This window comes from Pituophis catenifer, unplaced genomic scaffold (assembly GCF_029215685.1).
Source record: "Pituophis catenifer annectens isolate HBS135680 unplaced genomic scaffold, rPitCat1.0.hap2 SCAF_7, whole genome shotgun sequence".
Classification (NCBI taxonomy): Eukaryota; Metazoa; Chordata; class Lepidosauria; order Squamata; family Colubridae; genus Pituophis; species Pituophis catenifer.
In genome coordinates, this window is record NW_027256887.1 from 6,935,651 (window position 1) to 6,950,918 (window position 15,268).

Consider the following 15,268-nt stretch of genomic DNA (forward strand, 5'->3'; position numbering starts at 1 on the left):
CAACACTTGTGTGCCCACTGATATGGCTCCGCGTGCCACAGGTTTGCCATCACAGCCCTATTCCAAAACCTGAAGAAAAAACACAGGTCAACACAAACACACACACACACACAAACACACATTTATTGCAGTCTCTCCCCTTTTTTCTCCTCCTACTATTCACTGGGCTCTTGATTCCTCCAGCCACTCAAAACTGTCCCAACATGACCTTAACCATGGTTAGAAAATGGTTAGGCATCCAATCCATAGTTGGATGCGACACTATTCAATGCAGTAGGCCAGTAGGATGCGACATGGCACGCGTGTCACTTTGGGCACGCATGCCATAGGTTCACCATCACGGCAGTAGGCTATACTAGATGATATTCCAGAAAATCTTAGATGACCGTCTGGAAAAATGCTATAGTTGGCCTTCCAAAAAGACACAAAATGGCGTTCTTGAAAAATGCTAGCTGGCTTTCGGGAAAACCGCTAAACGACATTCCGGGAAAATGTTAGATGGCTTTCTGGAAAACAGCTAAATGACGTTCTGGAAAAAGCTAGATGGCTTTCCAGAAAACCGCTAATTGGCTTTCCAGAAAAAACCAAAAACTAGATGATTTTGCAGAAAATCGCCAGATGACTTTTCAGGAAATGAAACATCAAAAGCGTTTGCTCTGGAAATCATGAATAACTTGCCTTTCAACTCTGTTTAGCTCCTGTGAAAATCCAAACACACAAATACTTCTTGGGGTACAGAAGTAAAACAGAGGTAAGGAATTTGCAAATGCTCTCTCTCTCTCTTTTTTTGCAGCAAACACATAGTCTATTTTCCTATCATTTTGAGAAGCGGAAATTAATGAAAACTATAATATAAGCCAAAAATAGGCATATCACTGTTAAAAACAAAGCCCCGGCTTCTTATGAGGCATGGCCACACTCTCTTTGGATGCTCAACAGTGGTGAAATTCAAATTTTTTTACTACCGGTTCTGTGGGCGTGGCTTGGTGGACGTGGCAGGGGAAGGATACTGCAAAATCCCCATTCCCTCCCCATTCCTGGGGGAAGGATACTGCAAAATCCCCATTCCCTCCCCACTCCACGGGAAGAATACTGCAAAATCCCCATTCCCTCCCCCCTCATGGGGGAAGGATACTGCAAAATCCCCATTCCCTCCCCACTCCACGGGAAGAATACTGCAAAATCCCCATTCCCTCCCCCCTCATGGGGGAAGGATACTGCAAAATCTCCATTCCCTCCCCACTCCAGGGGAAGGATACTGCAAAATCCCCATTCCCTCCCCCCTCATGGGGGAAGGATACTGCAAAATCCCCATTCCCTCCCCACTCCTGGGGAAGGATATTGCAAAATCCCCATTCCCTCCCCACTCCGGGGGTGGGGGGAAGGATATTGCAAAATCTCCATTCCCACCCACTCTGGGGTCAGCCAGAGGTGGTATTTGCCATTTCTCCAAACTGCTCAAAATTTCCGCTACCGGTTCTCCAGAACCTGTCAGAACCTGCTGGATTTCACCCCTGCCTCAACAGCTCCCTTTCCCAAAAGATTGGCCAAATTTGATGCAAGATTTCCCCCCCCCCCAAAATTAATTTTTTTAACAAAAAGAAACCTACCAGTTTTGAAACATAATCCACAGCTATCTGATCAATCTTTTTTTTGCCAATGTACTGCAGTGGTCTCAAGAGATGCTCTTTCAGTTGTGCCACCATCTGTAAAAAAAAATATGTACCAATAAAGGAGAATATTTGTAGCTTGGGGTTGAAATGAGGGTGCTCCTTGGTGGTCTCTGTTTTCTTGCTGATACTGATGCTGTTACCTAGTATGGCAGCGAAACGTCTACAAGGAAACAACCAAGCTCACCAAGAGAACACCAAGGGCCCCTCGTTAAAATATGTGAACAACTAAAATTAAAATATTCTGACTTATAATACATTGCAGAAAATAAGCATAAATCTCATGCATAATCTTAGGACCGCAAGCAAAGTGCCAAGGAATCTTGTGAGTTGGAAACCGTAGGGACAACGGAGGAATTTTCTGCACAACAAAAAGTGTGCGTAAATCACAATATCTGTTCCAGAGAGCAAAAGGCTGGAACTTCAGTTGCTAAGGATGTCTCAGATAGCAAGGGAAGGATTCAGTGGCTTTTCTGCTCACCGATCATTAAAAAACACACACCTATTTTTCTATTCAGTGGGGTTTTTTTTAGCCAACCATTATCAAAATATCACAATCCATTTTGGAGATGGTTAAAACTGCCCTAATGGTAAATGGCGAGAGCTGGCCAACTTTCACTGATCTTGAAAAGACTGAATGCAGTTGGTTCCAGTTAATACTTGGAATAGAGACATTGAGAATTCTCTCGATCTGTTAAACTGGAAAGCCAAAAAAATATATCTCGGCAGGACGCGATGCAAGCTACTTCCACCCTGTGGCCAAGATAACTCACACGCTCATGACATCATCAAAAGTTGAACTTGCTGAGCAAAACTTCGCCTTGTAAATTGGCTAAGCAGGCACTTTCTGCTTGAAAAGCTGGTGAACGTTTCTGTGTAGCTTGTTTCCCCGAAAATAAGACCCAACCGGAAAAATAACATGATTTTTCAGGATGCTCGTAATATAAGCCCTACCCCCAAAATAAGCCCCAGTTAAGATTGCATTTAGTACTGTATTCCCCCCCCAAAAATAAGACCTAACCGGAAAATAAGCCCTTGTTAGGAAATGAGTATTACCTATTTTGTTGGGTTGGCAATATATAAACCATCAATATAGGTTTAAGACTGCTGTATTGCATCATACTGTGTCCTGATTGGTTAGCTCTGCAGCCAATCTCCTTAAGAGGGAGCTAGAAACATGGTTTGTTTCTCTTTGCTGTTCTTGCTCTCTGATATCTCTGTATGCTACTGTTTGCAAATCCGGAAGAACTGTTTATTGTGAATGACTACGACGACTGGTAAGAAGACTTTGTTATTGGATTATCCCTGGACTGTCGTTTTGCTATGTCCTGCTTTATATGTGTATGACCTGGACTGTGCCTTACTATTTCCTGAAAGTAAACACAATTCAGTGTATCTGTGTGTTGACTGTGTTTTATTTGTACCTACTCTCAATCGCTTTCATGTGCACACCCTTGCTATTCAAGGGTTACTTTGAGAATTCCTTAACAGCCCTAATGCATCTTTTGGAGCAAACATTAATATAAGACTTGGTCTTATTTTCGGGGGAACAGGATAGCTGTTTTGCCAATGAAGGGAAACAGTAGCTGATCAAGGAATAACAGAATAATAGGGTTGGAAGGGGCCTTGGAGGTCTTCTAGACTGACCCCCTGTTCAAGCAGGAGACGCTATACCATTTCAGACAAATGTGGGTCCAATCTTTTCTTAAAACCCTCCAGTGTTGGAGCATTCACAACTTCTGGAGGGAAGTTGTTCCACTGATTAATTGTTCTAACTGTCAGGAAATTTCTCCTTAGTTCTAAGTTGCTTCTCTCCTTGATTAGTTTCCATCCATTCTTTCTTGTCCTGCCCTCAGGTGCTTTGGAGAATAGCTTGACTCCCTCTTCTTTGTGGCAGCCCCTGAGATATTGGAAGACTGCTATCATGTCTCCTCTAGTCCTTCTTTCCATTAGACTAGACATACCCAATTCCCGCAACTGTTCTTCCTATGTTTTAGCCTTTAGTCCCCTAATCATCTTTGTTGCGGTTCTATTAAAGAATAATATTTATATTTTCTGGTTACCCTTACAGCATTGAAGATTTTCTACTGTCAAGTCAAGAATGCACCCACCAGTCCTGTTAGCAAGCTTTGTTGATAATCTTCGTCTTGAAAAAGAGGAGCTGTTCTTTCTTCTGAAAGTAAAAGAGAGAGAGGGAGGGAGAGGGAGAGGGAGAGAAGGGAGGGGGGAGAGAGAGGGAGGAAGAGAGAAGGGGGAGAGAAAGCAGGGGGAGGGGAGGAGGGAAAGAGGGAGGGGGAGAGAGGGAGAAGGGAAGAGGGAGGGGAGGGGGAGAGAGGGGAAGGGGAAGGGGAGGAGGAGGAAAAGGGGAGAGAGGGAGGGAAGGGGAGAGAGAGAAAGAGGGGGAGACAGGGAAGGAAGGGGAGAGGGAAGGAAGTTAGGGCAAGAGAGAGACAGAGAGGGAGGGAAGGGGAGGGGGAAGTGGGAGAGAGGGAGAGAAGGACAGAGGAAGAGAGAGAAAGAGGGAGAGAGGGGAGACAGGGAAGGAAGGGGAGAGGGAAGGAAGGAAGGGTGTATGAGAGAGAGAGAGAGGGAGGGAAGGGGAGGGGAAGTGGGAGAGAAGGAGGGAGGGAAAGAGAGAAAGAGGGAAAGAAGGAGGGTAGAGGGAGGGAGGGAAGGGGAGGGGAAGTAGGAGAGAAGGCGGGAGGGAAGGAAGGAAGGGCAAGAGAGAGAGGGAGGGAAGGGGAGGGGTTAAAGAAGGAGGGAGGGCAAGAAAGAGAGAGGGAGGGGAAGGGGAGAAGAAGGGGAAGGGGAGAGAAGGAGGGAGGGAAAGAGAGAAAGGTTAAAAGGGAGGGGAGAGAGAGGGGAGAGAGAGGGAGGGGAGAGGGAGGAGGGAGGGAGAGAGAAGGAGAGAAAAGGAGGGAAGGGGAGGAGGAGGGGAAGTGGGAGAGAAGGAGAGGAGGGAGAGGAGGGAGAGAGAGAAAGGGAGAGAGAGGGAGAGGGAAGGAAGGATGGAAGGGGAGAGGGAGAGAGAGAGAGGGAGGGGAGGGGGAGAGGGAAAGTCAAACAGCCAGTTTAGAGGACATATGCTACATTTCAATGTTGTTTTGCAAACAGAAGTCAGTTCTTAATTTCTTCTCAGTGCCATTCCAAACATTTCGACATGTTCTGATTACCCGCAATGCAACAACAGAGATTAGAGATTTCACAACAGGTTTCAATTGACATCCATCTTAATGGGAGATGCAGAAGAAAATGAACAATGCATACACAAGGTTCTCAGGTTATGACCGCTTGTTCAGCGATCCTTCAAATTTGCAACAGCACTCACGGGGGATTTATGACAGGTCCTCCGAGTTCTGACCATTGCAGCATCCCTTCGGGGACATGACGTCTATTTAGGAGGTCGGATCACGGTTATGTCGTTGCGACAAGCTGTGGTACCTGCCAGCTTTCCGCAGGTAAAGTCAAGGTGGAAGCTGGCAGGTATTGGAAAGTCAGGGTCATGTGATCTCTTCACTTAACAACCCGTACAATCCTGGCTTAAGGATGTCAACTGGGATTGCTGTCGCTGAGCAACACAGTCCTGAGATGTCATATTTTACAACCGTGTCAGTTAGAGATGGCCGTTCCGGTCCAAATTGCCGTCATAACCCAAGGACTACCTGAAATTCATTTTAAATATTTCCACCGAATAACGGATTGAAGCACGATAAACACAACACCCTGGTGGCGCAGTGGTTAGAATGCGGTATTGCAGGCTAATTCTGCCGACCGCCAGTGGTTCGATTCTGACCGGCTCAAGGTTGACTCAGCTTTCCATCCTTCCGAGGTCGGTAAAATGAGGACCCAGATTGTTGGGGGGCAATATGCTGACTCTGTAAACCGCTTAGAGAGAGCGGTAAAGCACTGTGAAGCGGTATATAAGTCTAAGTGCTATTGCTATTCCTTCCTTCCTTCCTTCCTTCCTTCCTTCCTTCCTTCCTTCCTTCCTTCCTTCCTTCCTTCCTTCCCTCCCTCCCTCCCTCCCTCCCTCCCTCCCTTTCTCATTCTCCTTCCTGGTGGCGCAGAAGTTAGTATGCAGTATTTCAGGCAAACTCTGCCTACAGCCAGGAGTTCGATCCCGACCGGCTCAAGGTTGACTTAGCCTTTCATCCTTCCGAGGTCAGTAAAATGAGGACGCAGATTGTTGAGGGCAACAGGCTGACTCTGTAAACCGCTTAGAGAGAGCGGTAAAGCACTGTGAAGCGGTAGATAAGTCTAAGTGCTATTGCTATTGCTATCCTTTCAAAAAAAAACAACTATTAAAAATGCACATAAGATATACCGGCATGTGCACACATAAGATGCATATTTATAAACGTATCTTTGCCTTTTTTCATTACGTTAATATAACATAATGTGTCTGATTTTGGTGTTATAGCCAAACATTATGTTATAGTTTTGATCTATTTCCACTTCTCAAAGTGGTAGATATTATATGAATTATAACAGCACTTGGAAGAAACTAAGAATTTGTTCATATGCTATGCTCGCATGTATAAACATATAAGGCAATATGTATAAACATATAACTTCCTGAAAATCAGTATATTGATGTTCACAACATGTGGCACAGCCACTTCCAATCTACAAGACCCGTAAATAAACCACAGTTTATCTATATATGCCACCAGCAACCACAGGAAACAGCTTCTCTACAAGTGTATACAAAACAATATGGTTAATCAAGATACGTTCAGCTGCTGTCCTACAAAGTCCAAAAAAGGAGCAGCAATATTCAAGAAACTTTTTTTTTCCTCACCACAAGTCAGGAACAACAAAGTCACAGAATTTGTGGAATGTCCTTTCCCTGTTTTTGAAGTTGACATTTATAAGTTACAGATGGTACAAACTCTCTGAAGAAGAAATGAAGGGATGCTGCCTTAGAAGAACATCTACTCTTATCTGAAGAGAGATCTAAGTGAGCAAAAGACTTCACTTCCTTAAACAAAACGACTACCATATTCCGTGTTTCACCTCACCGAATTTACTAGTTGAACTAGACAGGTTAATGTATGGACTTAGTTGGAAGGGACCTTGTAGGTCATCTAGAGTCTTAACATCTTTTTATATAGTGTGGTGACCAAATCTCTAGGTGTGGTCTTACTAAGGCTTTACAGAGTGGTATTAGTACCTCACATGATTTTGATTGAATCTCTCTGGTAAGGCAATTTAGGATTGCTTTTTTGGCTGCTGCCGCACACTGTTGGCTCGTATTGAATTGGTTGTCCACTAAGTCTCCAAGATCTTTCTCACAGTTACTGCTATTAAGCCTGGTTTCTCCAATCTATGTGTGTCAACTCGCAAAGCATCCCTGGCCTGCTCTCGAGTTGCAATAGGCAAGGGGTATGGGAAAACGGTGAAGCAGCACAGCAGCCAAAAAACAAAAGCACATTCCAGACATATCTCTCTCAAGGCTGTCTCCCAGGGTTACCTATAGCGGCCTGAAGGGAGTGATCTCTACAACCTGCGGAATTGCTCCGTTGGCGAATGTGACTGATGACATACCCTGGAAGGAGGGGGGAAACAGGGTCAAGCCTGAGCTGTAAATTACATGGGGTCAGAGTTGGCTTCATTTGAAACGACATGAAGCTCCTAATAAATAACTGGATTTCTTTTGAAGCTTGGCTCAAGGCTCATGATTTAATTAGGGCATCCCTTGGAACCCTGACAATGTGTACTTTTGGTTGTTCTTGCCTAAGTGTAAGACTTTACTTTTCTCTACACTGAAGTCTTACACTTATCTTGAGTTCAGCCTTATCTCAACAACACTCATCAGCAACTTTATTAATCCTGTAGGATTCACATTACGGTCAAGGTAGGAAAACACAACAGAAAAGAGGAATCTAATCAGTCCAAGGATTAGATGACCCTCAGCATGTTCTTCTTGGACTAAATGAAGCCAAGACTGTATCTTCCTTCTGCCCAAAATAATGTGGCCCAAATTTCACCCATTCAACCCCTAAATCCTGCTTCCTCTACAGTAGTGGTCAAAATTGTGGAAACCTTTAGGGAAAAGTGTATTTTCTAAAACTAGCTAATAACACCACTGTGTTTTGGAGTAGTACCATAAAATTATATATCAATGGAAAGATAATTTAATCAAGAATGTAATGCAATAACTTTTATGAAGGATTTGCTATTAGAATACCAGTCACAATATAAAGAAGAAAAGTGAAACATGTAGAAAAAATGAGATATACAAAAATGATCACCATGTCAGTTCATACTTAGTTGGGTAACCTTTAGCATGAATGACGGCCTTACAACGTCTTCCCATGGAGTGAACCAAGTCTTTTAGTTCTGCAGCTCTGGTGGGTATGATATCAATTTTTTTTTACTACCGATTCTGTGGGCGTGGCTTGGTGGATGTGGCAGGGGAAGGATACTGTAAAATCTCCATTCCCTCCCGATCAGCTGGGACTTGGGAGGCAGAGAAGGGCAGAGCCAGTCAGAATTTTTACTACCGGTTCTCCGAACTACTCAAAATTTCCACTACCGGTTCTCCAGAAGTGGTCAGAAGCTGCTGAAACCTACCTCTGCTGCAGCTGTTATAATGTGAAACCAAGATTGAATGATGGCTTCTATTAACTGGGTTTTATTGCTGAGTCGCTTCTGACTAACAAGTTTCTTTAGTCGGCTCCATAGATTTTCAATTGGATGAAGGTCTGGGCTATTCCCAGGCCATTCCAGCAGTGGAATAGGATTATCTTGAAACTCCAAAAAAAAAAAAAAAAAAGTGGTGTTATTAGCCATCAAACCTCACAAATACACTTTTCCCAAAAGGTTTCCACAATTTTGGCCACTGCTGTACAACATCTCTCCCCAGGGAGACAGCCTTCTCTGTGGGGGCACCTACTATCTGGAACGAGCTCCCCCCGGAGATACGGAGGATCCCGGATCTGCGTATCTTCCGTCGCGCGCTCAAGACCTTCCTATTTCATCAAGCCGGCCTGACCTAAGTTTTTTCCCCTTTTTAAATGGAAATTTTAAATCTGGTTTTAAATTATTGGGGTTTTAAATCTGTTCAGCCAAATTATTTAATTCGTTTTAATCTATTTTAAATTTTGTATTTATATGTTTTATTCTATGGCTGTTTACCGCCCTGAGTCCTTCGGGAGTAGGGCAGTATACAAATTCAATAAACTAAACTAACTAACTAACATCTACCAGTGTGGAGAAGGACACGATTCCTTCATCCTATGATGCTGAGGGAAGATATCTGCAACCAGATACTTTAAAGATTTCTGGAGAAAAGGAGAGTAAGAAATCTATGGACCTCCAGAGACTATGAAGCAATGGCCCTCAGCATTGCCATAATGAAGGATGATGCTACTTACAGCCTTTTGAGATCAAAAAAACACTCACCTGTTTCCCACATATGTAAACTGGAAAGCACCCTAGAAGAAAAGAAGCAATGTTTCTTAACAGCTTCAGTGGAGGAAGACTTTAAAAAGCCAACATGTTCTGATTTAGGCTTCCCCAGCAGAACGAAGCCGAGTCCTCGTCCCAATAAACCCCTTTTATTTCATTCACAGTGAATTCCTCTCCAGCAAAGTCTTTCCTCTCCCACAGTCTTTCAAGATAGTTCACAATTACCGACCTTCATCAGGCTTGGAGAGTGGCCAGGCCGATATCTTTCAGACGCCCGCAATACTTGGCAAGAATGCAGGAATGAACTAATGGTCTCCTGCAAACTCCACTCCCCTTTCGCTCCTCTTTTATTCCCTCTGGGAGGGACCATTCATCATCCACCTGTGGTTTTACTCCCAAGTCGACCCTTGTTCTTCAGCTGTTCCCTTCGTCTGGCAACTCTGTGCATGCGCACCCTGGGAACAGGCTCCAGCTGTTGGTCTACCTCACTGATGTCTGACTCCGAAGGCAGTTGATAACTGGCATATGGCCCTGGCCCTCTCTCTGCCTCTGACGCAGAGCTCTCATCAGAGCCTTCCCCAGACTCCAGGACTGGCCCATGTTCCTCCCCAACCTCCTCACTGTCCAAATCTGCTGCCAAATCCACTGGCGGGCCACAACACTATGCATCCAAGAACTATACAGGTAGTCCTCGACTTACAACAGTTTGCTTAATGACCATTCAAAGTTACCACGCCGCTGAAAAAAGAAACATATGAGCTTTTTTTCAAACTTAGGACTGTTGTGGCATCCCCACGGTCATTTATCAGAATTCAGATGCTTGGCAACTGACTCATATTTATGACGGTTGCAGTGTCCCGGGGTCATGTGATCCCTTTTGCGACCTTCTGACAAGCCAAGTCAATGGGGGAAGCCAGATTCACTTAACAACCGGGTTCCTAACTTAGCAACTGTGAAGTGACACACTACACAACAGTGGCAAAAAAAGGTCGTAAAATGTGCAAAATTCTTAACAATGCGTCACTTAGCATAACATAAATTATGGGTTGAATTGTGGTCCTAAGTCGAGGACTACCTGTACTTATTGGTTTGGATAATAAAACCCAATGCAAATGAAACTAGGACAGGAAAAATTAGTGGGGAAGATATTATCAGGCCTAGTGTATCTGGAACAGCTATCTATATTCTTCATGAATGTGGCTGGGAATATGGTTATGTGAGTTACTACCATTTGGAAGAGGAGGAAGAGGAAGAGGAGGAGGAGGAAGAAGAGGAAGATGATTCGCTTTTTAACATTTACCGTATTTTTCGGAGTATAAGACATACCTTTTTCCCCCCAAAAAGAGGGTGAAAATCTGGGTGCGTCTTATACTCCGAATGTAGCCCCGCCCAGCTTCTCAAACGGAGATTTCAGAGGCTGAAAAAAGCATCAGAAATGAAGCTTCAGAAAAAAAGCCTCCAAACAGAGCTTCAGAAAAAAAGCCTCCAAAACAAAACTTCAGAAAAAAAGCCTCAGAAACAAAGCTTCAAAGGCTTTTTTACTGAAGCTCTGTTTCAGAGGCAGGAAAAAAAGTTTTTTCTGAAACAGAGTTTCAGAGGCAGAAAAAAAAGCAAAAAAAAAAAAAAAAAAGCAAGGCACAGAGCTCACAACCAAGGAACCTGTTGCTAAAATTCACCTCTGGGAACAGCTGATTGGGGGTATTCCGGGGAGCCGATCCACCTGCCAATCAGATTTTTTCTTATTTTCCTCCCCAAAAACTAAGGTGTGTCTTATACTCCGGTGCGTCTTATACTCTGAAAAATACGGTAATATCAAAACTCAAATCAAGCCATGTTTGGAAATCAGCCAAGCTGCTCTCAAAATATTGAATTAAATTTCGCGGGATATTCTGCCCAACGCAAACAAACGTTCGGGATAAGTCCTTCGGACCCATGTTCCATATGCATATAAAATAGCATTTTTTAAATCCTGCAAGGCCAAGAACAGCTCCAAATTCCCCTAAGCAGTTTCTCGTGCCTCCATTCAAAACTGCTACTTCTCTAATATTCGTTGAATAATACCCCTGAGGCTCACGAACACTAATCAAATAATCAGTTGAAGTGATTGGTAGAGAAAGTAGAAACTGAGGATGGAAAAAGTCAGGATGGAAAACAGATCAGTTCAAAAAACAGGAGAGGCATGTGAAAGTCCTCTGACAGCCCCTTGATGTAGCCGATCGATGGACTTTTTAAGATGCTGAGGAATGAGATTTTCTGAATCCCTTCCAGAGAATATTGTGGTGCTTTGGGAATGTCATTTCATAATGGAGTTTTGAGAACTGTGGACAACGGATCCATTTAAAGCCATTAGATCTTGTAATGGCAAATATTGTTGTGGTCTGCCAGCAGCCTGAGGAGCTGGCAGCAGAGTCGGACAGCGAGGAGGCTGGGGTGGAACATGGGCAAATCCTGGAGTCTGGGGAAGGCCCAGACGAGGGCTCTGCGTCGGAGGCAGAGATGGGGTCAGGGCCATCTGGGAGTGATGTGCGGACTCTGGAGCCCCCAGAGTCGGACAGCAGAGAGGCAGAAGAACAGGAAGAGCCTGTTCCTAGTGCACGCATGCGCAGAGCTGCCAGAAGGCAAGAGCAGCTAAAGCAAAAGGGACGACTCAGGAGTAAGGCCAGGAGATGATTGACCCTTCCCATAAGGCTTAAAAGAGAAACAAAGGCACTTGGGCCTTTTGCAGGAAAGCAACATTGCTAACTCTGTTTCCAGTCGGCATCTCTTGTTTGTTCCTGAACTTCGTGGGGCTTTGCCAAGTAAAGCCTTTGGCAGGGTGTCAAAGAAGATAAAGGTTGATGATTATCCCAAAGGACTTCTTCCGAAGGACTTTTTGCAACTAATTGGGACTCAGCTGGGAATGAACGTAATTCTCAGCTATTACAATAAAATAGGTTTGTTTAGGACTAATTGTGTATTGTAATGACTCAGTAAGCCTAGTTCACAACAAATATCTTTCCTTTAATGAATGCCAGGAAGGATGGACTCACTTTTTCGTGTTTTCAAATATACTTTTGAGGTAAGATGTTCTCGCTGCCGACTTCTGAAAGAAATGGTGAACAAGGTTACGCAAAATAGTCAATTTATTCACTTGATATTTAATAAAAACTACACTCCATAGACAGGTAGCCCTTGACTTGCAAACATTTGTTTAGTGAGCGTTCAAAGTTACAACAGCACAGAAAAAAGGGACTTATATGACCGTGTTTCACTTACGACCACTGCAGCATTCCCACATGATCAAAATTCAAATGCTTGGCAACTGACTCGTACTTACGACGGTTGCAGTGTCCTGGGGTCATGTGATCACCTTTGCACGGCCTTCTGACAAACGAAGTCAATGGGAAGCCAGATTCCCTTAACAACTGGGTTACTAACTTAAACAATTGCAGTGGTTCACTTAACAGCGGTGGCAGGAAAGGTCGTAAAATGGGGTGAAATTCACTGAGCAAAGGTCTCACTTAACAACGGAAATTATGGGCTCAATTGTGGCTGTAAGTGGTGGTAAGTACCTGTATTACTCTTTACCTAAGGGTCAAGTAACGTTATTTCTCAAATTTACAATTTCACTCCCGAAATTTTTTTGTGCGTTGCGGCGCATTGCAAGATTTGCACTGGAGCAACAATAGTCTTCCTGAGATCCAGCCCAGTGATTTGAGGTAAATTTTTGTTTATTCAAACCCACAAGACCGTGTGAACCGTTGTACTCGTGTTTCCCTGAAAATAAGACTGGGTCTTATATTAATTTTTGTTTTGAAAGATGCGTTAGGGCTTATTTTCCAGGTACGTCCTATTTTCAGGGAAATACGGTACTAAAATGCGTCCATCTGACCATCTTAACTGGGGCTTATTTTTAAGGTAGGGCTTATATTACGAGCATTTTAAAGAATCATGCTAGGTTCTTATTTATTTATGAGCCCCGGTGGCGCAGTGGTTAGAGTGCAGTACTGCAGGCTACTTCTGCTGATCACCAGCTGCCAGCGGTTTGGCAGTTCAAATCTCACCAGGCTCAAGGTTGACTCAGCCTTCCATCCTTCCAAGGTGGGTAAAATGAGCATCAAGATCGTTGAGGGCAATAGGCTGACTCTGTAAACTGCTTAGAGAGGACTGTAAAACACTGTGAAGCGGTATGTAAGTCTAAGTGCTATTGCTGTTATTTTCCAGGTGGGTCTTATTTTCGGGGAAAACAGGGTACCTGGCTTAATGAATCTGGAATAGCATCTACCCGCTCAACAAATTAAAAGCAGGAAGTCACTTACCTCATCGGAAAGCAACTTATACCATTCCCTCTGCAGCACTTTGTGGCTGAAATGCAAAGGCGTTTCAATATATTTCACATATTCCAGGTTCATGTTTAACTTTTCCCAGAAGCCTTTGAAGTTTCGCACCTCAAATCAGCAAATAAATGGGAAGAAAGAGAGAGAGGGTATTCGGTAAAAGTTATTTCCTCTTCAACATTATTAAACATGGTCTACAGATCGTCCTTGACTTATAACCATTCGTTCAGTGAATGTTAGAAGTTAAAGGTAAAGGTTCCTCTTGCACATATGTGCTAGTTGTTTCCGACTCTAGAGGGCAGTACTCGTCTCTGTTTCAAAGCCGAAGAGCCAGCGCTGTCCGAAGACGTCTCTGTGGTCATGTGGCCAGCATGACTCAACGCCAAAGGTGCACGGAACGCTGGTCCCTATTTTTCTACTTACATTTTTTACGTGCTTTCGAACTGCTAGGTTGGCAGAAGCTGGGACAAGTCACGGGAGCTCACCCCGTTACGCGGCACTAGGGATTCGAACCGCTGAACTGTCGACCTTTCGATCAACAAGCTCAGCGTCTTAACCACTGAGCCACCGCGTCCCTTGTTAGAAGTTACAACAGCACTAAAAAAAGGTGACTTATGACCATTTTTCACACAACCGTCGCAGCATCCCCATGGCCTGGCAACTGACTCATATTTATGACGGTTCCAGCGTCCAAGGGTCATGTGGTCCCTTTTTGCGACCGTCTGACAAGCAAAGTCAACGGGGAAGCCAGATTCGCTTTACAACCATGTTACTAACTTGACAACTGCAATGATTCACTTAACAACGGTGGCAAGAAAGGTCATAAAATGGGGCAAAACTCACTCAGTGACAGAAAACCTGGGCTCAACTGTGGTCGTAACTCCAGGATTACCTGTATTGCCTTTAACTCGTTTTTGACATGGATATCAGCGGGAGTGAAACTGCTGTTTTGTTGAAGCATTGTTTGTTGAGGCTGAGATTTGGGGGAGAATTATTTTTCAACGTCTGTAACACCCTCTTTGCAGAGATGTGGATAACAAAGAACTAATAAAGTTTTTAAAAGTGTGATAAGTACAGTCTCTAAAAGGAGCAGTGTTAAAGATGATTAAAATTTGAGGAGGAGGACTTGGCATTTAATTTATTTACTAGACTTATATTCCCATCTTCATTTTACGCAACTCAAGGTGTGAAAGATTGTGTCCATACATGAAGGTCCAATGATACTAATTTATTGCTAAAAACCTATGCATAGAAATCTTCTCAGCTAATGGTTAGCGCCTGCTAAGAATTAGATAAGTATCTACAAAATTCAAGGGAGAGTTGAACTACTTGGACTAGTTGGACACCTCAGGGGTGAAATCCAGCAGGTTCTGACAGGTTCTGGAGAACCGGTAGCAGAAAGTTTGAGCAGTTCGGAGAACCGGTAGTGGAAATTTTGAGTAGTTTGGAGAACCGGCAAATACCACCTCTGGCTGGCCCCAGAGTGGGGTGGGAGTGGAGATTTTGCAATATCCTTCCCCTGGAGTGGGGAGGGAATGGAGACTTTGCAGTATCCTTCCCCTGCCACACCCACCAAGCAACACCACACCCACAGAACCGGTAGTAAAAAAATTTGGATTTCACCACTGGGACACCTTATGATTCTTGACGAATGTCTCTTGTCTTTTTACGTACACTGAGAGCTTCTGCACCAGAGACAAATTCCTTGTGTGTCCAATCACACTTGGCCAATAAAAAATTCTATTCTATTCTATTTGTGGCTATGTAGGGATTCTCGGCTGATCTCTCTTTTGACTCCATCTTCCAGGTTCGGCCCACTGCTCCTCTTACAACATACAGAATGCATCACCTATCCCAGGGCTCACGGAC

The 15,268-nt window shown here is 44.0% G+C and overlaps 1 protein-coding gene across 1 annotated transcript in view; it reads right to left on the reverse strand.

The window, feature by feature from the left end:
• Nucleotides 1–15,268, reverse strand: part of GSAP (gamma-secretase activating protein) — an 81,410-nt gene that overhangs the window by 20,825 nt on the left and 45,317 nt on the right. Inside the window, exons 20-24 of the mRNA XM_070947472.1 lie at nucleotides 13,382–13,510; nucleotides 12,113–12,165; nucleotides 9,078–9,109; nucleotides 3,782–3,843; nucleotides 1,611–1,706 (exon numbers count right to left, since the gene is read on the reverse strand). Of these exons, the coding sequence (XP_070803573.1) occupies nucleotides 1,611–1,706; nucleotides 3,782–3,843; nucleotides 9,078–9,109; nucleotides 12,113–12,165; nucleotides 13,382–13,510 (372 nt within the window). The remainder of the gene's footprint in view (nucleotides 1–1,610; nucleotides 1,707–3,781; nucleotides 3,844–9,077; nucleotides 9,110–12,112; nucleotides 12,166–13,381; nucleotides 13,511–15,268) is intronic.